The following is a 23,275-nucleotide window of genomic DNA, read 5'->3' as shown; positions in this document are numbered from 1 at the left end:
GCATTTTACATGGTAATACAAAATATTCCTTCATCTCCTTTCTTTTAAAAATATCCTTGTGCTTTAATATCTGTCCTGTGGTGAACAGCAAAAGTGGTGTAGGTCAAACATAGGCCTTCCTATTTGTCATGGTTAACATCCATCATTTCTTCAGTGCCCAGTATATCTTAGCCCCTAATAGGTATGGCTATAGGTGTTGGCACTTCTGAAGCTTCACTGGATTCCTCTGGGGAGAGGAAAATAAGAAAAAAAAAAAACAACAAAATGAAAGTTCCTGTTTTACATAAATGTCTGTCTACTTGGCTCTCCACAGTATAAATTATGGCATGACATATTGATTTGTTGCAAGGCATGGTTCCGTAGCTTATTTGCGTAACTCCTGCAGTATTTTAATGAAAATCCAATTTGATTTTGACAGGTTAGGGTTGTACTTTTAAAGACAAAGTGGCAGATTTGTAGATAGTGATTCCTTGAAGAATGATTATAGAGACAGTTGCTTATATAATTACTGTATTATATGTATGTTACCAGTGTTACATGACATTAAAATCAGTCATTAATCCATATTCTTATTATCCCCAGTAGCTAAAAACACAGGGAATGAGAAAAATAGACCAACCACCATGAGAAATAGAATGGGTCCTCGAAGGAGGTCCTGATTGCTTAAGAAAATGAGATACCGTGTCTGATAAGAAGGTTGCGTGCATGTATTTCTGAGATTCTGGCATTCCACTTTGCAGATAATTTTCTTGTCTAGAATAATTAGGGCTATTTGTTGCTTGCATGTTTCTATGTTTTAATGCTGAACTGCTGCTGCTGTTGCAAAAGTACTGTTTTTCTCTTGGGTATACCCAATAGTGGCCCCAGCTCTCAGCTGTGCACTGAAGCATTGCCGCTCACGCTTCTCTAAGCTGAAGTGGCTCTCTTACCAGATCAGGCAGAGCAGGAGAGGCTAAAAATAAAGCATAATAAAGGCTCTTGGAGGTCATGGGTGATTGTCCTATGTAAAAAGAAGCAGGGAGACTTAAAGTAGTTTTATTTTGCAAAACATAAGGCTGTGTAAGTGGGAGGGGGTTGATCTAAATGCTTGGACTTGGGACAGAAATAATGAGTTTACTGAATCTCTAGTGCTTCTAAATGTGTATAATCCTTTGCAAGTAAAAGTGGCAAGGTTAAAATCATTGCACGCAGTGCATGGCATCTCCAGAACTGGGTCCTTCTTGACGTGGGAAAGGCAGTGCAGACTTTGAAGTTAGGACCCGATCTGAAGCTGAATACAACTGTATGGAAAGATTCACCAGTCTTTGAATTGACGCTTTAATGAAGTTTTGAGTCATACAGCAGTGACCTATGTGAAAGCAGCTGTGAAACAGTGGTTGTATCTTTCTAAACATTATGAAATGCATGGATTAAACCCAGAATCTCCCACAAACACACACATGCTCACTCTATTTTCTAGTTCACTGTGTACGAGAGAAGAATTAAGTATTTAGTCATTTTCCTCTTCTGCAGGTAAGATTACGCTTTCTTTTAAATTACTCTTTTTTAATTAGTGGTTTGGGTGCCTGAAACAACACAGCGAGTTCAAAGGTTTATCTGTGAGGCTTAGCATTTGCTGTGCTGGAAAACGCCCATTGCTTGGGCAGGTTATTATTTGAACCGAGCGAGTTTCAACCACTGTTAATTAGCTTTTGAACGATTCTTTTTTTGTTTCACAATAATTTCTCTGGTGTTTGCTCTGTGCTTAACCAGGTAAGGTAAACATTAAATCTCAATTAAGATTGCTATACTCATCAAGCAGAAATTCTCAGTAGTATTCAGTTCCTCCAGCCGTTGCTTTCGGGAAAGCGACGCTGTTGTTTTGCAGGAGATGGATGCATTATACGCCTACAGACAGTGGAAAACAGGCTTTTATCTAGTCCCTTGAATATGGTGAAATATGCTGCAACAGATGTGCTCGTGAATAAAATATTCTAGCAAATTAATTGTAGGCCTGCTCAGGTTGGGTGCGTTGTGTAATGTTAAGGTGTGTCTTTAACATGCGGAGCATGTTTTCTGGAAAGTACAGTACAGCCTGAGAAACTGTGTAGGGCCAGACTCAGCCTACTGCAGTCTTACAAGTAATAGACGGTACCTCGCTGTGTTTCATACGAACCCCACTGAGACTGGAAAACCGGAGTGCTGGGAGGGGATCCCTGTATCACAGGGGAATTAATTGTCTTAAAAAAAAAAAAAGTGCAATAATGGAAAGGTAGAGTTTTTGTAACTTTAGTAAGTAACAGAGGAGGGTGAACCCCTCAGCATCCATTACAGAAGAACTGGGAATTGTGACGATCTCTCTCTCGCAAGCAAAGGTTCCCAAATAGCAGGCGGTTGCGGCGGAGAGGAAGCGCTGCTGACAGTGCCCAAGTGCCGGCTCTCGTTTGCCCATCCGCACCTGGGGAAGCCAGTTGGACCAAAACGCGTGGAAACAGCGGGTGATTTCTTGGTGCTTCACTGGAAACGCACCCAACATAGCATGGCAGGGGCCAGTCAGAACGTAGCTGTGGGGTGGGACAGTGGCTGTGCATGTCTCTGCCTGTCTCCGTTGCTGGTGCAAAACCCGGTGCCACGTTCCCCCGGGGAAGTCGTGCGTCTCCAAGTGCGGTGAGAACGTGTTTGTCGCTGCCTTAATTAGCCAGGAAAGAGGGCTGCCTTGCCATTTGCATTACGGAGAAGAGCCGCGGCTCATTCATATGCAGGCAGCCAAGCCCAGGGGGCTTCAGGGGAGTTTCAGGAGTTTTCAGCATCACATGAAGTCGCACCGGGAAATGCCTGGCCCAAAACAGCATCTCTGCATTTCATGCTGAAGCTCAACCAGGAATATGTGATGTGTGTCACAAAGAGAGTAATTAAATTCTGTTTTCAGATAAAAGAGAAATAGGCAGAAGGACACAGACTTCTTCACCTGGCTCCTCCCTATGTTTTTGGAGAGCAGCTTTTGCTGGGAACTTTGAAGAAGTAAAAATTATATGATTTTGTCTGTTCAGTGAGCTGAATTATTTATTTTAAGTGAAAATATTTATAATCATGTGTCAGAAAATAAGTGTGATTTCTAGGCAACTATGCCTAATAAGAACCCTGTGGTGTGAAATCTAGTCTATGGCTGCTAAATAGTTATCCATCTTAAAGCTGTGCTGGCCTATGTGTATTTTTAGGCACCCTATCAATAAATATTTTATGAAGTGCTGCAGACAGTCGAGGGAGGAAATGTTCTGTTGCAGAGGAATCCAATTTCAGGTTCCCCATAAAATGATGTGTTTTATAGGGTTTGATATCAGATACAAAAACAAGGATGTAATGCCTCAGATGTGATCACTGAAGAAACCCCGCTGTGTTGTGAATAATTTGTGATCCTTCAAAGAAAACTAGAAGGGCTCTAAGCAGACCGTGTGGTGATAAATATCAATCTACATGTGTTCCTATATTGATGAAAAAAGCTATTTCTTACTTTTATTAACAACAAGGTCAGATCGGTAGTAAAGGAATAGAAGACAAATGATCTTTATTGATACTTATGCTACATGTTTAATGGAGAATAAATTTTGCAAGTGCTCGCTATAATTGCATACGCCGTTGCGAGAAGTCTGCCATCTCCAAGTCAGCATTTGGGGATTATGATCACCTCGTGGAGGCTTTGCTCCAGCGTTTCCAGAGCTCCTGATTTGCGGCATTGTGCGGTGGTGGCACTTGCTGTATGCACATTTTCTCTGTACATGAGAACCGCCTGACGCTCGGTTTGCTCCTGTTAAATTGATGCAGGGGATAACAGCCTTCCCGAAGTACAAATTGACACGTACAGCTGAGGTTTAGCTATTAGCATAATCTTATAATGGCAGATTTAACTTTCAGAACAGAATCACTGAAAACACCCTGTCTGCTGGCGTTCACCGTTACGTTGAAGAAACAGCCGGTCATGGTGGAGCAATGGCAGTAGGTGCGGTGGAGCGGTGGTGCCGTGCTTTCTGCTCAATAGCAGGTGGGAGCTGCTGGCCGAGACCCCCGTCCTGCCTTCAGGAAGCAAAATACTAATTCCTCTCTGATGACCCGATTGGAAACTATCAGCCACCCCTCTCTTCGTGGTGGGTTAGTGCCCACCTTTTCCTTGAGCTGCTTTCCACATAAAGCCATCTTGATGTTCAATCAAAACTGAGCTGTGGGTGCAGAAGGTTTTAGGGGGAAGAAATCGGCCGTTCGCTCTCCGTCCTGCTTTTGTAATTGGAAGCAAAGCTGCAAGTGCGAGCTGTGCACGCCAAGGTGATAATTTCTCCTGAAGGAAATCCATAACCAAAAAAGGATTTAAGACTGTGGGGAAGGCTTCCGTTTCCTCTGTTTTTCCAGCACTAAACCCCATATGAATTAGGCAAATAGCAGCCGACTAAAGGAAAATGTGTATTTCTCATTGCCATCCTGGAAAACAAGGATTTTCTGAGTTCTGTGTTGTTCTAAAAAGCTGAGACTGAGGGCATTTGGAGATTTTGTGTGTTTACAAGTAAATGGTAGGATAGGAGAGAGCATGACAGCAGGCTTTTCCTTGGGTCTGCAGCATTACAGCTAGCTGGTATTATGGCTAATAAAGAAAAAAGGGGGTAAGTTTCAAGATTGCGGAAGAAGAAAGAATCACATCACATCACAAAGTTCAGAGAAAAAAAAGAGTACGGTGTAACCGGGGAGGTGGTATCTCAGCTCTGCAGGGCCCATGCTTCCCTAGGCCACAGCTTTCTGGGGAGGATGTCTGACTCCCTTCTTTTTCTGTGTCAGGGTGTCCCCCGTATTACGGGGTGGAGTTACAGATGAGTTTCCTAGACATCTTTCCCCAGTGAGTAAAGCCCCTGGGACTGGGTAGATGTCCATATTTCTGTCACCTGTCAAGAGAACTGTACTTTTAAATGTCAACCTCATCGTCTCCTCACCTATTTTTGATGTGGAGAATTGGGTAGGGAAGCTAAAGACCAGCTCTATACACAACTGCTAATTAGTAATGTCAGTTACCACTTGTTTTATTATTTGGAGTTTAAAAAAAAAAAAAAAAAAAGCCAAGGGTTGACAGGGCAGCCTGTGTGTACTGAAAACAAAGCAGGTACCTCCAGACTGAGCATTAGCATGTGTCAAGTGCGTTTTAGAAAATGGCTTTGCTCTATTACCTGTAAAAATACTACAGGGAGTGGCTAGCCTACTCCACACATGGATGGATGAGGTTAAGAAGTATGACCTTCATGTGTTGAAAAGGGCTCGTCGATTTTATTTCAAGAAAAAAACTCAAAGAGAAATGATTGCTTTGCTCAGTTATACATAGGTTTTTGCTAGGATTTTCATCCCCCAAAATATCTGAGTGTAATTTGCATAAGTAGATATTTTATACCCACTTTAATTCAGACGTTGCTGCAGAAGAAGGCTGGAAAGAACAAAGGAGGGAGGCTGCAACATTTTCATTATGCTGAAGCAAAATATTAAGACATGCTGAAATATGTGTATATTAAGTCGATAGGCTGCAGATACTGGGAAGGAAACGTTAAGGAACTGCCTCACTGTGTATCTGACAGAGTTTGGTGAGAAGTTCTGTCATCTTGGTAAGCAAATGCAGAACATAGCCAGGTCCCCTGTGGCCTCGTTTTATGTAGGGCACTCACTTTGTTCCATGATGGATCTTTCATTACCGAAGACTTCGTTGTGAAATTAAGCATTATGCACTCCTAGGACCCATCCTGTTCTGTCTGCTGAAGCAGTTTTAAAAGTATAAGATCAATTAATAAAATTAATTGGGGATTAAAGAACAGTAGATTGAAGAAAGTGCTTCTAGCTGGCTGAGAATATGACTTGAGCACCCCGGAGGGTCTGGTCTGCAGAGGTAGTTTGTCTGTTATCTGTGAGTTTTATGTTCATAGATTGCTTTGCTAGACTGAACTAGCTTCAAACCTAAACTCTCCAAAGCGTGGGATACTTTGGCTCTGAGGTTTTGATTTCAGGCCTGAAGCTGCCCATTAATATCACAAGCATTGCACAACTGCATTTATTTTTAATGAATGTAGCCAGGAAAATTTAGTTTACTCAAGCAGTGAAATATTATTAAATGGACAAAATACATGCAAGGGTGATTCAGATATGTCTGCTTTATCTGCTGCTTGGGCTTTTGAGAATACTTGAACATTGCGTTTTCACACCCCTCGTTTATGCTGAATGGTTATAAAATTCTATCTTGATCTAAGTTTTTCTTCCTTTGCTTCCAAATGTTAATCTGATCTTAAATAACCGCTATTCAAAGCAGACCCCATTTGAATAATGTATTATGCCCAATAATTCAGAAAATGTAATTGATTACTTTTAGAATATAACTTCATGGAAAAGAGCAGTTGAAATATCTAACTGAATACATAAATATAAAGGGTTTTTCTGAACATGATTAAATATTAGTAACAAAAACTATTCTTCCATTCCTAGTTATTGGAAGTACATCACTATAAGTAATTTACAAATCTTATTAGGATACAATAAGCATCAGGCAGTTTATATTCTGCTTATGAACAGCATGCGTGAGCTGAGCAGTAGGCTTGAGAGCTAAAATGCAACTGATGCACGTTCCCACAAATAATTGCTATAGCAACATTGCTATAATGTCTGAGATCTGCCTCCCTTGGGTTCACACCTGAAGTTTTCTTTACAGTGAAACAAAACGCCTTCTCAGGTTGAAAATACTGCGTAATGGTGAAGGTATTGATGGCTTTTGCATTTTTTTTTTTTCCAAGTAATTAAATTTCAAATGTTGAGAAGCATAATGGAACATTAGGGGAAATTGTTTGCTGTCATAGTGTCCATTTATCATGAAATTCAACATTGTGTGGCTTCTTCCATACGATTAATCTCTGCAAACTGGTGTGATCAGGTGAAGAAATTCTCTGTGGGTAGTCTCATCTAACTTGTGGAGTTTTTAGTTTTTCCTTCTCTTCATCTGAGTGCTTAGATGTGACATTAGTGTTCTGTAAAAATCAATCAAAATAAGGCTTCAGAGTTGTTACTTCTCTTACTTCAAATTGCTGCACATTGTGATGTAGGTTGTGTCTGTGGTTATTAGGAGCTCTTTGACTCAAAGCTCTGAAATACACCATTGCATACATATCAGCTTTCTTGAGGGAGCCTGTTAATACAATTTGCATTTATGTAATTTTTTTGGCCAGATTCTGGATCCCAATTCCTGCTTTATGCTATTGGATAAAACTAGCAAGGGATGCCCCGAACGGCAAAGGGTGCATCACAGAGCAGCCAAGGAGTACTCGCCTGTTTGGTGTCATAGTGTGAAACATTCATATGCGTCTGAGGACTATTTTTTCTGCTTGATAGCTGATCCAGGAGGAGCGGGGTTGAACAGTGCTTTGCAGAGTATTACTCCGTTATCATTATGATGAACAGAGAGCAACAGATGAAATAATTTCACCCTGGGTCCTAGAGTGACGCAGTGAAGCCTGAACGATGACTGCGAAAGGCAGAGCACTGAGGGCAACAGAGGACTTTGATCATCCGAGCAGGCTAATTAGAAGTCTTTCAGCAGGGAGACAAAGGTGAGCAGAGGTTATAAAAAATGGATCTTGTAGTGATATTAGGGAGAAGAGAGAGAGCCCACATTCCAAAGGACAGACCTTAGGAGAACAGCAGTGGAGGAGAAGGTTGGGTCCCTTGTGTAAGACCAAAGAATACTAAAGACGTGAGAAATAGATGATGGGCAATGCGTGAAGGTAGTTTTATAGCTTTGTTCAGATCTAAGAAATCTGGGGAATCTAAGAAATCTGGAGAATCTAGGGATTACACGTTTTTGTAAAGATGTTTAAAAAAAAAAAGGAAGGAGAAAGAAAAAAACAGCTCCCCGTTCTAAGGTGCTATGAGAGAGTGTCGAAGCTTCCTCAGACTCATAAAAGCTTAAGAGACTTGAACATGACCCTTCGATGGCTGTCCAACATGAGGAACTCGGGGCGTGCTGACAATGACAAACTGCCTGGATGCTTGATGTTGAACCAGTGGGAGAAGGACTGAAATAGTCTTATTTAATTCAGATTTTCTCAGACGTTGGTCTGCATTGTTTTGGTTGTGCAGTTTGCTGTCCTGACAGCAGTGCATAGCTGTAACAGGGAAGAGAGCTAAATCTGAAGAGCTGAGGTGTGGAAGAGATTGCTACACAGTCAGACACATCGAGGATGTCAGCGTGAATGTAACGGCTTGCCCCTGTAAAGGCTGTGACGCATTGTGTTGCAGCCATTACACGAGGATGGATGAACCGGTGCAGTCTGACTGCTTCAACTCCTCCTACTGATACACAGAGTAAAACCATGGGCTGGCCGGAGGTAGCTTATGCTGCCCTCCAAAGCTACGCAGAAAACATCTGGTCTTTCTCCCCAGCATAAATTTATCCACCTGGGAGTTATACCAGTTTTAATTAACTTCATTTATATCACAATAACATTCCCATATAGACAAGACTGACAGACTTAGGGGGTTTAATTATAGCCTTTCCTGACATAGCGTGCCTATTCAGGGAGCCAACCGAATGTCTTAGTTGCACCAACAAGAACAACTTCTAGGCTTCCATCTGAGTTTGAGCCTGGGTCTTATGAAATTCTTTTTAGTTTTAAAGAGGAATCTTACACTATCTTTTTGTTTGCACTCCAATCAAATAAAATTTCCTTGCTTTTGTGCTGTATTTCAACAAATAAAATCATAAGGTCTTATGAAAATAAATTTTAAAAGATAACGTATAGGCTCTTGCCAGAGAATGGAAAGACCTTGTCAAAATATAATACCATACTGAATAAATGGGTGTGCATGGCTGGTTAATTTCTCACTTTGCATTCTATTTTAAATTCTCTGCCATCTTCCTAGTAATTGCTCTTAATGTAATAATGGAGGTGAAACATCAGACTTTACGTGACTTAATCATTTTAACTTAGATTTTTTGGATTACCTCACAACAGAAATGGCTATGGAGTATGTCTCAGAAACATGCCGTGTTGCAGTCAGAACAGCGATTAGTACGTAGCCTTAAGCACATTCAATTTAAGATAATTTAAGATAATTCCCTATGGGTTTGGGCTTTCAGTTTTAAATGCTATCACAAGAAATGATGGGCCAAATACACAACTGAAGTGTGAACATTTTGTTTCTCTGGAACTGTATAGCTTTACACCAGCTGACATTCAAATATGTTGTTATTAATCTGTACCAGCATGTTAATAAAGATGGCATCAGATTGTGCAGGCGCAAGGCATGTGAATTAAGGCTTCACATCAGACTCGAGTTCTGGCATCCCCTAATTGTTGGGCGTTTGTTCCCTTTCACACTTACAATTTTCCAAGTCATATGTTTTGCATGTGGTTTTCCCAGCTGCTTTTAAAGCGGACAAAAGAAATGTATTCCACTATGCACTATCAAACTGACACCCCAAAGTGGACAGCTGGCACAGCTGGAGCCTGTGGATCCTGCAGATCTCTGAGGCTGAGATAACAATGATTAGTGGGAGTCTTAGACTTATGTCCTTTAAGATGATGGATCCTCATGGACCAGACATCTGCAGAAAAGTTGAAATCTTTGCTAGAATGATTAGCAGGTAACTGCCGACCGTGGATGGAAAGCTGAGATCTTGGTACCTGTTCTGATGGCTACAAATCTGTAATTTTTCCTGCCAGTGGCTGGTCCAGCATCCTTTGTCCTTATCCCAAGCCTCCCCACGCCCCTTGTTCTTTTTAGCTCTCTGTGTGCCACTTTGCTGATTTACTGTAACTCTTTGTCCCCCCATCCTCTCTTCCCTTTCTAACGGTGTGTGTCCCCCCCAGCCTCACAGTAAGCAGAGTGTTTCATTTCTCTTCCCAAATCTTCTAGCAGCTTATCTCAGTTACCTTTCACACGTTTCTGGCCCTTCATCTCAGTATCCCATCTTGCCATCGTTCCGAGCCTGATTTCTCTCTCCTTCCTACTCAAGTCTGGCTTACTCCTCCTCACTGTCCAGATGCCATCAGCAGCAGTATGGACAGCACAGGAGAAATTGTCTCCCGGGTCTCAGTTCCTCTCTTTGGTACTGGAAAACCACTACGTATCCTCTGAAGCAAGACCATATTTTTAGGTCCCAAACTCAAATGACCTCCTGTGTGCGCTGCAGTTTTTCTTAGGCTGACACCCTCGGGTAGATTTTCATACATATGTGATGAAAAAGGTAAGCTCCTGATTAGCAACATGGTTGTAAACAACGTCTGTATGTAAATAATGTCTCTGTCTTCTTTTTCGTTTTTGCTTAACCTGGTCTGGGAAGTTATGGAACAGTTTCATTACAAGTGCGTGTGCATGCACGTAGACTTGCGATTTGATACACCCACGCTTAAAAAAGTACCAGTGGGGTTGGAATGTATCTTTAAATAACTAATTTGATAAAACCAAGAGCAATTGAAAACAAGATCTTCAAAATGGAAAACACTGGGCCCTAAGTGTAGGTATCGTACTAGTCTATGACGTATATTGAATTCACAGCACTAAAGTAGTGGCAGAGATACAACTTTTCTTATCCAAACAACACAGGTTTAAACTTTCTCTGCTTTTTGTTGAAAGTGATTACTTAAGAAAATTGAAGCCTGGAAACAATTAATGGTACATAGGTTCTTGAAGGCTAAATGATGCCGTCTGAAGCGCATGCCACTCCCACAGCAATCACCTAGAGCATCTCCCAGGCATGCGAAGCGTTGCTGCTTTCCTGTAGCATGTTTCTCACCTGAATTTTGAGTGCCCTTTGTTAGACAGTTATGAAATAAAGGCATCATTAACAAACCCAAATACCTCTGTGACAAATGTACACTTTCAGAAACTATCTAATTAACTGTATCTCCAAAACAGTGACTTTAATGAAACTCTTATTTTAATTGAAAGGCAATTAGGCATTGTCTCCTTCCAATGCATGTGTAGCTAACTCTTGTTAGTGTTAACAAGTTGCACTTGCAGGCTGAAGCTCTGTAGGACATTTCTTGGCCCTGCAAAACTAGTAGGTTATTTCCTTAGTACTTTCCCTGGTCCTGCCAATGTTGTTTGAGTTTTTAAATTAAAACATTAAGATAAGGAAATGTGGCATATTTTTAGTAGTGGAACTAACCGCTTAAAATTTGAAAAGGCCGTATTTCAAAGACAGGTCTGTGGGAAGCCAGCTTCAATTTTACTTTCCCTGCTTTGGGTAAACCTGTGTAACCGGGGGAGGCTTAGAGATACTGGAGGATAATATGTGACAAAGGAGCTAGTATCTGGGAGGGAACAGTGTGCCCTCTTAGCCCCTCAAAAATTTTAAATTCTAGTCTTTATTGTTAAAATCAAGGAAGGAAAGTGTTGGCAGTGGGACTGGTGCTCATCTTTGCTTCAGGAGAGGAGAACTAGGGTTGTGAGAGGGATACCAGCAGATGTTTACCTGCTCTGACTGACTTAAACTAATTTGCCTTAAGACAAAGACATGCTCAAATGAACTTGAAGTCCTTGGTATGGGTAGGTCAGTGTTAAATAGAAGATCCCATGTTTCCTCTTTACTGTCTCTGTCTCTCACTTGTCTCTTTCTGGGGCAAGATGAGATGGCTGGTTTACCTAAATGGCTAAAAAGCAGTCTGATAGTTTACGCAGTTTTCTACATTTCTTCTAAAATTATTATTTTGTGCTCTGTGTTTTGAAACAAGATAGGAAAGCTTTTTCCACCCTGAAAATATGGTGAGAATAGAGACTGCCTGTTAGTTGCAGGAAGTATTCCTTGCGAAGGGCTTTTCTTGCCTTCCTCTCTTTTGAGACCAGTAATAAAATTCCCATGGATATCAGTGGAGCAAGATATTTTTGTGTGGCACAATTTAATAGTCAGGGATACACACAGTAAGTAAAACTGGCAGTACTGTAATTGTATAAAAAAGATGGAAGTGTAATTTAATGTAACTGCCTTTCTAACGTTGCTGTATAAGGGGGATTTTCATAACTAAATGAATCATAGAATCATAGAATACCAGGTTGGAAGGGACCTCAAGGATCATCTGGTCCAACTTTTCTTGGCAAAAGCACAGACTAGACAAGATGGCCCAGCACCCTGTCCAGCCAGATCTTAAAAGTGTCCAATGTTGGTTCCAGTCTTTTCTCTAACTTTATTAAGTTTTGCTAAGAATGGTCTTAAACCATGTGATTAAGTTGCAAAAAAATAGCCTATGTTAGCAGCTCACTTTAATTGACCAGCTCACAGGTCAATTAAAAGCAGCCGCACCTCCCCAGCAAAAACCCAGTCATTTTTGAAGTCTTTAATAACGCTATGCCTGAGTTTTTGAGATGAATACAAATGTAGTAAGTCTCATACTCCAAAAATTCAACAATCTCTGTACATGTGATTGGTAATACAGGAATATAAATTAAAAGGCTTGCTATCACTGTTGTAATGCTGCAGTTTAACAAGCACAGAGTCTCTGGGTTAAAAAGAAAAAGAACCTGCAAAAGTCTCCACTGTATTTTGCGAGTTCAGAATTAATGGAGACCAAAATGTTTACTTCAGCAAAAGAGATGGCTAAATATAAAATGTTATCAGAAAATACAAGCATAATGCCCAGAAACATTTCTGTCATACTTAGAGGCAAAATTATTTTCTTGCCTAGGAGAAAATAATAGGATTGCATTTCATCAATCACATTCCATTCCTTATATTTTAGGTTTAGTGCAAATGTAAAAACAAAACAAAAATCAAACTGCCTTTTTCTTGTTCTTGTTCTGTAATGAAGTATGGTGTTTATGAGAGAAGAATATAGATGTTCTGAAGAGAATCTGGGAAAGAAAGCACAAGTGACTTTTAAAAAGTTCACAGATTACCTGTCCCTTGTTCTCAACCTATTTTAGTTACCTGGGGGAAATACAGGTGAAAAAGGTAAGTTGAAGAGAAGCACAGCTGCTTCTCATCAGTATGATCCCTGACTGAAGTATTTGTGATCACAGAATGAAAATTAGCCAAAAAAAGTATTTCTGGAAACAGAAATGTTACACCATTGTGAATCTACAACTTAGATGAGAGAGAAATAATGTGACGATTCATTCATTCTTCATCCAAGCCACGACTGCTTTAACGAATGGCACAGTATAAATAATATACTAGGCATTATGCAATTAGGTGCCAGTGATTTGTTTGCTGGCATGTTGCATATCAGTATCTACTTTCAAGGATAAGGTTCAAGTTTGTGCCATGTCTCTTCATCTGAGTTTTTTCCTCCAGCATGAGAAGCCATTGGGCCAGTTCTGCCCAGAAGCTCACGGGGATTGCTCGGGGCTCTGGGACAGACCGAGCTGCGGGGTCAGCCGTCAGTTCCCAAGAGCACGGAGACAGGAGTCCTGAGAGGAGGGACGTGAGCTCCCGTTTCCATCAGCCCCACTGCAGAAGGGAGGGAGAGGGCAATGGGAGCGATGTAGACATGGTACAGAGCTCACACATTTGTTATTCCCAGCCAGCCACCCCTCCCCAATATCCCCAGTAAGAGGGATAGAAACAATTTGGTCTTTTTACTGTACCTGTAGTTCTGCATCAATCATAAGCAAGACCATGTCATACCATTTTCAGGAAAGAAGTCAAATGCTGGTCCATTCCTCTGGCACTGCAAAACAAATTTAGGTCTTTATCAATGCAAAACGTGCATGATGCTGACATGACTCCTCATGCAAAACATGCCATCGGGTTTTCATGACACGAGTTGGCCTTGTTGTGAAGGGTGTGAAAAATGGGACAGTTCACCCTTCATTGCAGCCAGCACCATTTTGAAGCATTAGTCCAACGTTCATGGTAAACATCAGTTGTTCCCTTTATAAATACCAAACCCTGGGCTGTAACTTAAGACTTGGATCAAGTAATGAAGTAGCGCAAAAAATAAACCTTCTTCCTCCTGCCGAAAACTGAGAAATGGTAACTCCCATCCTTGGTACTCTGTCGCTGCGTGGTTGGTGCTTGCTCTGCTTCCAAGAAGCCCAGCTAGTACGGGATCAGCTTGTTTCAAGAAGAGAAGTCCAAAATAGCCCCTGCTGTTACGCAGTGTGCGTGGTGTTAAATATCTCCTTGCAAGGCCTTTGAATATGGAGAAGTGGCCAGTGAAAAATATATTGATGGAGATGTGTGAGTTTTCATTAGTTGCCCAGCAGGGAGAGAAACAGGGAGGAAAAACAGTGGGTTAGTTTTCCAGACAGCAGCGCCCAAAAAGTTTCACAAGGGGACAAGAAAAGTGACGTTCATAAATAAAATGAATATAGAAATTGGTTTTGGTCTACATCTGTGAAACTAACATTCATACATTGCAGGAGGTAAGGGGCATGACCTGATAGGAAAAGATTTGGATTATTTACTTATTTTTAATTAGTAATACTTTTATTTTTAAAGATTAATGCAGAGTGCTGCCTGGCTGGCTGTCCAAGTAAAAAGTTGTAGCTTTGCCAGCATGTGGATTTTCTCAGCTCTGCTTCTGCTTTTCTCCAGATGAGACAAATGGCTCTAGTCTTTGACCAAAGCAATTAACTTCAAATTCAGAGCTTAAAGGAAAGCCACGCAGTTTTTTTGACATTATTTTACTATAAATCCTTTTCTCAAATATATTTCCGTTATTGGTGGTAATTTTGCCCATGAGAATTTAGATGTTTGGGGGGAGGAGGGGAGCTGGAGAAGTAATACAAATGCTGCTCTGCATGGAAATAATACTGTGGATTTTAAGGTTGTTACGTGGAAAGATAGACTTTCTATCTACTTTTTATGTAGAGAGGTGGAGGCCAGAAATGATGTTATTCTGCTTTGCTGTGTGGGGCAGCTGCGTTCCCATCACTGCTGAGGTTTGGGGACAGAGGCCGGAGGTGGCCTGCAGGGCATCCGAGGCATCGTCTTCAGCTTTTTGCCTACACCTCAGAGTTTAATTTCTACAACACTCATTTCACTAACTGAAAGGCCTTATTGTGTTTGGTTATTATATCCTAGGTTTTTCTTTTTTTTTTTTCCTGTGAGAGGAACTTGTTAATCAAGGCTTTTGCTTTCTCCCAGTGTCAAACACTGTCCGACTCAAGAAATAACATGATGGTACTAATTAGATGAGAGCCAGTTTTGAGAAAGTGTTTCGATTTTCAGTTACTGTATTTTCACATTACAGGGTAATAATATGTCTGCAGTTAATACAAGATATAATAAATATTGTGTATGTGCTTGAAATATTAGCATTTTAATATCCATGTCCAGAAATAACGTTTTTCAGTAGCACGATGCCGAGAAAATACTTTTTGTATGTGGGTGGACAAGCAGTAATTGATGCATAGGTACTTGTTTGACCTATGGCAGGTTAAATACAACTTTAGAAGCAGTTGTCCAAACGGCATGTCATCTAGAGCTGATATTACTGCTAGATCACTATAGCATCTTTCTCAGCAAACTGCCTCATGCAATGGGAGGTTATTAACACCAGGGAGAAGCTAGCTGAAGAGTACGACTGATTAATGTGACATATTTGAGTTTCTTTCCACAACTGTCTCAACAACCAGTCATAGAGGTCTGCTTCATACAAGAAAATGAAATTTAAATTACATAGTCTTGGCTAGAAAACTCTGCAGTTTATCTCATCCCAAAAAATGAAATTTAATTTTTTCCACATGAACTCTTTTGTGATTTTTCATGCCCTATTGGTTTCTGCCAGCATTCCCATTGGTTTAGGTTATTTTCTTCCTCCCTTTAGAAGAAAAATAGGGGAAAAACGAAACATATGCGAGGGATTGGTTTTTAGGAAAGTCCCTCACTGCCTCAGAAGTGCAGAAGTACAAAATGACTGCCCTAATCTCCCTTCTGTAAACATTGCATGGACCGTATTTTTGAAGGAAAGTTTGCCACAGCTAATGAGGAAGACAGTAGTGTATATCTGTTGGTTTTCCAAAACCTTTGTTTATACCATGGCTCTAGCTATATACCCTTCTGCTAAGCTGAAGCAGACTTCTGTGTTTAAATATCAGTTGTAGCTGATTCTCTCTGAACTAAATGGCAAGTATTTGATTAAGCTTTTTTTCAAGAGGAAAAATGAAGTAGTGTAAGCAGAGATGATAACCAAGCATTTCAGAAAAGGGAAAAAGGAGAATTAGAGGTTTAATTTCTTAGTCCTACATCTGAAAGTATGTTTTCAGACATTTTTTACCAGTCATTAAATTCTTACCCATTAGTCTTCGCATAATCAGGTCTGTTGATATCAACTCCCTTGTATCCTGGCCATCCCCTTTTACTGCGTTGTCCCCTTTGCTCCCGTTAATTTCTCACTTTCCAAATCTGTTACTTCCCCTCCCCACACAACCATCCTCCATCCTCCCCTGCCTTAATAACTATCAGGCTGCTGGGGCTGCCCGCCTCTTCCTGCGCCGCCCCGGCTGTCCTCACCTCTGCGCTCGCCGGACAGGGTTTTAAATACGCCGAGTTTCCTCGGAGAGGCTTGCAGCCTCGGCAGCGCTCTCCAGGCACCATCTGTTCCCAGCATCTCCTTGGCCAGTCGCGGGCTCCTGCCTGGCTTTTCTCTGCCTCCTTTCTTCCTGACCTTCCTTCCTGCCGTCTTGGAGCATCATTTTGGAAAATTTGCTAGATGGGAGCCTGCGTAACCGCTAGCGCTTATCAGCAGCATCCTCACCTGACCCTTCTCGTCCTCTGCTCCCCTCTCTCACGCTCATTTGTTGCATCTGGTCGGAAATCAAACTATAAGCTCCTCAGAGCAGAGCCTTTTCCTTCCAGCTGCCTTTAGCACCAAGCACAACAGTGCCTGGCTGGTATCATTAAGCGCCAAAGCTGTACAAGTAAATAAGAATAGTTTTGATTACACACTTGAAGTTCTCATCTAAAATAATTTAAACAGTAGTCACAAGCGGTTATGCTGTTTATAATTCATATAATAATTTAGGAGTGCTAGTTTTTAACTGTTGTGTAATTTGGATTTGCTTGCAGTTCTCATGGGATAAAGTGTATTATTGAACAAGAAAGGAATAAACTATATTCAGAGTAGCTGTAGGGTGCTATGATTTAAAGGAGAGCTGGTGGAATACTACAGGAGGAAATATGCAGGATCCATTATACTGTTAATGAATGCACAATTCAGACTGGTGATTTAATTTTTAGATCATATTTCTCTGGTACACTCATATAACAGGCTTCATACATAAAACTGAATAAGAAGGTATGTATTTATGCCCAGTCATGCAAAAACTGAAAAATAAAAAAAAAATTACTTTCCTGTATTGTTTATTCATTTGCAATTTTTTTTTTTAATGACATAGCATTCAAAGAGCACTATTAGGAGGGCACAACCGTAATTGCTGGTACCAGTTTTGAATCCATGGTAGTAACCTTTGAGGCAGCTTGATATTTATCCATAGCTACAGACTGTCACTGTATTGAAGGCATGACTAGAGCATCATTTTTTGATCTGGCCAGGAGCTTTCTTGAAATAGTCACCACTTCCTTCCTCAGGCAAGGTGGCAGATTGGTGATATTTTAAACTCTCTCTTGGCGAAGAGACAAATCCCGAAGTCTTTATTTTTTGCAAGCAGAGCTGACTGATGTAAGCAAGACCTATTCCTGCAGGGGCCACACCCATGAATAATTGTCAGAAACGACATTATGCAGTGACTTCTAGCTTTACAAAATGTGATTTTTTTTTTTTGGTCCATTTTTTGTATTGGCACGTTAATTGTAAGCTTTTTCTACCATCCTTTTTCTGAAATGTGAACAGATGTCCAACTTCTTAAGAAGCCACATATTACAATGGACTGCATTTTAAATTGTACAGCCACATCTGCAGAATGAATCTAAAAAGCTCTGAAAATGCACAAAGAAAAGAAGATGCAATCAAAAGAAATTCTGCCTGGCCTTCCAGGTTGTACACCTGCTATTTTAATTTTTTTTTTAATCTCTTACAACTAGAGTATCGCTTCTTAACCGAATTTGAACAACTTGCCCAAGAGACATTCTAATCCGACCGTGTATTATGATGATACCAGTTGGATGTTATCCTATTAGGCACTCACTGTAAATAAGGGATTTTCCACTGACTTTTAAATCCTTGATTAATGAGAATGCTCGAAGCAGTGTCCTGTAAATTAGCCATAGAGCTAGCAACAATTGCAATTCACTTAGGAGAACTGATTTGTTTTAAATCTTCCCATCCAAATTAAAAAGCATGAGGAAAAGATAATGTGCACTAAGTAAAACATATTACTTTATCTTGCATTATTTATCTCTGCCCTGTGGCTGTCTGAGACCCTTAGGTCTAAATCCTGCTCTCTGTTCAGGTAAATTCCCATCAGTCAGAGCTCTTCTAGAGAAAGAACTCTGGGAGCTGGCCCACAGTATTTCTTTAATTTATGTATTCTTTATATTCTCTAGTGTTTTAGCTAATTCTTAATCCCATTTTAAATTGTGCTAAGCCGTCCAATGGCTTTCATTTGTAGCTTGGTCACTGCCACCTCATTTGCCTTTCACAGCTCCTTTGCCTTTTTTCTGATAAAAATATGTATAAGTAGCAGGAAAGAGGTATTTGGGTTTGGGGAAAGGGGAGAATAGGAGGAGGTTGTGACACATCTGTTAATTGATACTTAAACTGGAATTCTTCCTGACATATTTTTCTGAATAAAACATTTTTCACATCATCTTACCACTTCCTTTCTTATTCCAATACTGATAGTTGATTTATTGCTTGCAACAAAATTAGTTTTGTATCTAATATTGACTTTGAAACATACACTATTTCCTTTAATACTCTGAGACATTAATGAGGTCTTTCTTGACGTGCTATATTCACATTTATTTAAGGTACTATTCATTTCCGTACCCATAATATACATGCACTTTTATCAGTCAAGAACATCCCTTTGTTCTTGTGGAAGTGTGAATACTCTTTCCATAGATTGGAATTAGTGTCACTTCATAAAGACAGTTTTGACACTCCCTCTTATAAGTAACTGAGCATAGTATCTTTCATACATTAAGATACTTAAAGTGTATGATTTTTCCATAATTATATTCTGGTAATTTTGAATGCAGTGCAAACTGAACAAAAAGTAGAGTTACTTAAAGTAAAATCTGACCATACTATCTTATATGAAGAATAATCGGAGACACTGCAATAATTCTATGAATCTATCTCATCATTTTACCTCAGTTGGCTCAAGTTACAAGTGCTAGTCATCCATGCGTGTACCAAAGCACCCTTAAACAAAATCCCAGTTAGACCAGTAGATCTCAGAACATCATTTGATGTTCTGAACATCATTTGACCACTGAAAGAGTGGTCAGGCCTTGGAACAGGCTGCCCAGGGAAGTGGTTGAGTCACCATCCCTGGAAGTATTTAAAAGACGTGTAGATGAGGCCCTTAGGGACATGGTGTAGTGGGTATGGTGGTGTTGGGTTGATGGTTGGACTCGATGATCTTAGAGGTCTTTTCCAACCTTAATGATTCTATGATTTCTTGTGATGACTATTATGTATGCATGTGATGCTCTCTGTTTAGTGGTGTTTGTGTACAATTCCCCAGTTGTCAATTCAATTCAGTTTATCAATTGAATCGGTAAATATTCGGTATTCTGGTAATACTGAATTGGTACTGTAATTGGTAAATGTTCAGTATTCTGGCTGCAGGTCATAGATGTATTGTGTCTTCGCCAGTGTTATGGGCAGAAGGAAAAATATGACACTGTGATTTCACTGACCAAAGTGAAACTGTTTGGGAGATGCATGGGGGTTTTTTTATACTTATTAGTACTTTTTTATATTTATTAGTTGTGGCTTTTACAGTACAGAGTTAACTTTTTATATGCAGGCTTTATTGGTTACCTGGTTGTTTATTTTTTCTTTATATGTTACGAAAAACATAGGTGCTTTTTCAGAAAGGGATAAGATATTGATTTTCAAGCTTAAATGTTTGTATTTGGGGAAAAGAAGTGGGCATTAGAAATTCAAAAGGATGTTTGCACCTGGCTTTTGTTATAACTCTATTTTTCTACATGGCAGAAAGAATGGACAACTAGAGTACTTTTTTTTTTGTCTTTTTAACTCTCATTGCAAATCTGCCAACTCATTCTGGCAGCCTTACAGATTTACAGAGTGGTTTCCCCCAGCTATAAATTTTTGCAGCTGTAAGGAAAGATAATTTTTGTGATTATGGCATTGAACTGTGACATAACATCGCTGTTGTCTATAGCCTTTTCGGTTACCTTCAGCAAGTTACTTCATTCTCTTATGCCTCAGTCTTCTACCTGTAAAATATAATATTATCATAATAGGCTTTTCTTTGTTATGCCTCACATATTAATGAATGTATTCCTGTATCACTTTCCTACTTCACAGAAATGCTGAAAGCATATGTTCATTAATATTCTTGAAGCCTGACAAAGAAAAGCCTATTACTGTAATATGCTTTGCTTTAAAACTTCAGTTAGAATAATAATGATAAACAACATTGGTTAGGCTTTGGCCATACTGTACAGAAATAAAATTATTACATATTCACACTTAAATTGATGTATTGTAATGTCCCTCTCCTATACTCATGCAACGCTCCAAAAAAAAAAACAAAACATTTCACATTTTTGTATCTCGTCGTTGGCATATGTCTCATACAGGGATCCAAGAATGGCTTTTTGCTTGCTGTATCCTTAGCTGCTTGTTTCAGTATCATATACTCTTCTTATTCTCGCTGTGTATTTCCTTCAGTGAGGTGAACAGAAGCTTGAAATGGGCAGTTATGAAAAGTCTTGCCCATAGGAAAAGCTTTTTCCTAACCTCATTAGTAATTGCTTGAGAAATGACCAGGAGCATGACAGTTTATATTTCTCTGCTATTATTTCCCCTAATAACTGTGGATGTTCTTATTACATTTCTAAATGACTGTTCTCAGAGGTGGCTTGAACAGAAGGTATTTCATTTTATCAGGTTCAGATTGATTGCCTCAGTGTTTCATTGAATATCTCCTTGTTCTTGCTCTGTAAAACGTGGTAGATAGGAATCCCCCGTTTCTTTTCTTTATAGCGTGTTTTATCATACATCCCTTGGTTTGTCTCCTTTTCTTGATTTTTTTGATTTCTTTATACTGTCCAAGAGAACTGTCCAAGCTCGTTTTGGACAGATGTTCCTAGAGCCCCTTGGAGCTAAGCACAGTCCTCGAGCAATACTTATTTAAGAAAATAGGATGGTACTTTCTAACACTGCATATATTTATTATTGTTTTCTTTCCTTTACTTTCTTTTCATTTAATAGTTTTCAACTCAATGAGAGTTATGTTTGCTTCTTTTCCTTTTTCTTTGGCTTTACATCTGAGAAAGCAAGTGTAATTAATGGAGAAAACATCACTAAATTTCTGATAGTTTTAACGGCTGCAGGCAGTTCAATATTTTGACTTGTTTTTTTAATGCTCTCAGTGTTTTCAGCAATATCGTAATAGAGATACTGGAGATAAAGAGGGAAGACCAGCAGCCCCAATATACATATTCTATCCTTCTACTTTCTGTTCTTGTTACAAAAAAAAAATTAAAATATTTAAGTGCCTGCACTGGATATCTAACACTGTTCTCCTAAAAACTGACAAGTGCGAATTGAAAAGCAAAGTCCTATTAATACAGAGTTGGAGGGTGTCACTGTGCCATTACGTATTAAGTCTGGAATGCTCTGGGCCTTGCATAAATCCAAGCAATAAAAGAAATGCCAGTGAGAATTTTAGAACATGTTCAGTCAATTAAAATATATCTACTTGACTTTTATTTTCTTTGCAGACCACAGATGACATCCTGGTGGCCTCGGCTGAATGTCCTAGCGATGATGAGGACATCGATCCCTGTGAGCCGAGCTCAGGTGGGTTAGGTTAGTCAACTTTTTTATTACTTTCTTTTCTTTCATATTTGCATGCTCCAGTCCCCCAGAGTCCCATCTCGTGGGACAGTCCTTTCTCACATAGCAGGGAGAAGTTGAATTGGGGCCTTTCTACACATGACAGTGTCAGTGGAGAGGGAGAGTTTGCTATAGGTTTTTCAGAGACAACGGATGGGAGCACGTTGATAGTCATGATCTGAGGAAGGTTACAGCTTGACCGAGGACCTGAGGTTGGACTGGGAAGGGCATTCTGGGGCCCCTGCAACTGTGTTGTCGTGATAAAGAAGGGACAACTTCATTAAGGAGAAAGATGTTGCAATTGCTTGTGTCTTAAGCATTTCCCCCAAATAAGATAAAAGTACCGTATTTCAAGTGTTATGTCAGAAGTAGAAGTAGAGTTCATTTTGAATTACTGTTTATGGTATGAAATACTGTATAGATGGTAAAAACCTGAAGACATAGAACACAACAGTCGCAAGTTTCAAATTGGTTTACAGCTTTTGTCCAAGCCAAGACTATTCAGAGTGTATGTTTCAGTTCTGATTAGAAATGAAAAATTTTGACATTCTAGTGTTTTCCATGGAATAAAAAATTTGTAGTGTTTTGGCCATGTCTTTCCTACTCCCCCTGAATAAGATTTGGTACTAATTTTTCTCTCTGATATAATTTCCCACTTACCTTTATATTCAATTAATATTACATACCTTGTCTAAAAATCCTAATGTTTATCACAGATATGAAAGGAATACAAAACTTCATAATAGCAATCTGAAGAATGATGTTACTTTATAACCTTTAAAAAATCCCAGATGTCCAATGAATTGCTCCTGCTTTCTTTGTTGGCTTGGGTTAGCTTTTACCTTTTCTGAGTGAACAACGTGTGGTACCATATATATCTCGGTTTTTCTTATTCACTTGAATTCTGTGATATTCAGTAGCATACTTACTGTCAGTTGTTTTAAGTAATTTGATAGTCTTCAGTACTTGCTATAATATTTAATAGTAAAAGAATTAAGGTCTATTTGTTGTGCAGTAACATATTTAATTCAAGTAGAAATCGATGAAATTTGACACTAGTATATTAATGCAAATCACAACTGAGAGCCATCTTAGTATAACACTCAAATCTGGGGCAGGGGATATGTCTACATAGCCTGAAGACAAACAAACTTTTGCTTCAAATGCGGATGTGTCGTTCTTTCTGAAGTCACGTAGCCCAATACCTGCATGCAAAAAATTATTTATTTAAATGTAAGTAAAGGCAGAGACATTTATGACTTGTTTCAGTGTTTGATGGACCTGCAGGGTGGCATTTGAGCTCTTGCAGGAACCAAGATATTTATAGATTTGATGAAAATACTTTG

At 39.7% G+C, this 23,275-nt stretch overlaps 1 protein-coding gene across 10 annotated transcripts in view; it reads left to right on the top strand.

The window, feature by feature from the left end:
- Window positions 1-23,275, top strand: part of NRXN1 (neurexin 1) — a 728,802-nt gene that overhangs the window by 688,201 nt on the left and 17,326 nt on the right. For 5 of the 10 annotated variants that reach the window (XM_075147347.1, XM_075147345.1, XM_075147343.1 and 2 more), the window contains one exon: window positions 21,815-21,893. In XM_075147347.1, coding sequence (XP_075003448.1) covers window positions 21,815-21,893 — 79 coding nt within the window. Of the gene's footprint in view, window positions 1-21,814; window positions 21,903-23,275 lie in introns of all 10 variants that reach the window. The other 5 variants (XM_075147346.1, XM_075147344.1, XM_075147342.1 and 2 more) reach the window with 1 other exon arrangement.

The sequence above is a fragment of the Calonectris borealis genome, chromosome 3 (genome assembly GCF_964195595.1).
Source record: "Calonectris borealis chromosome 3, bCalBor7.hap1.2, whole genome shotgun sequence".
NCBI classification, from domain to species: Eukaryota; Metazoa; Chordata; class Aves; order Procellariiformes; family Procellariidae; genus Calonectris; species Calonectris borealis.
The sequence above is the reverse complement of the archived record's forward strand: the minus strand, read 5'-3'. Positions and strand labels throughout refer to the sequence as shown.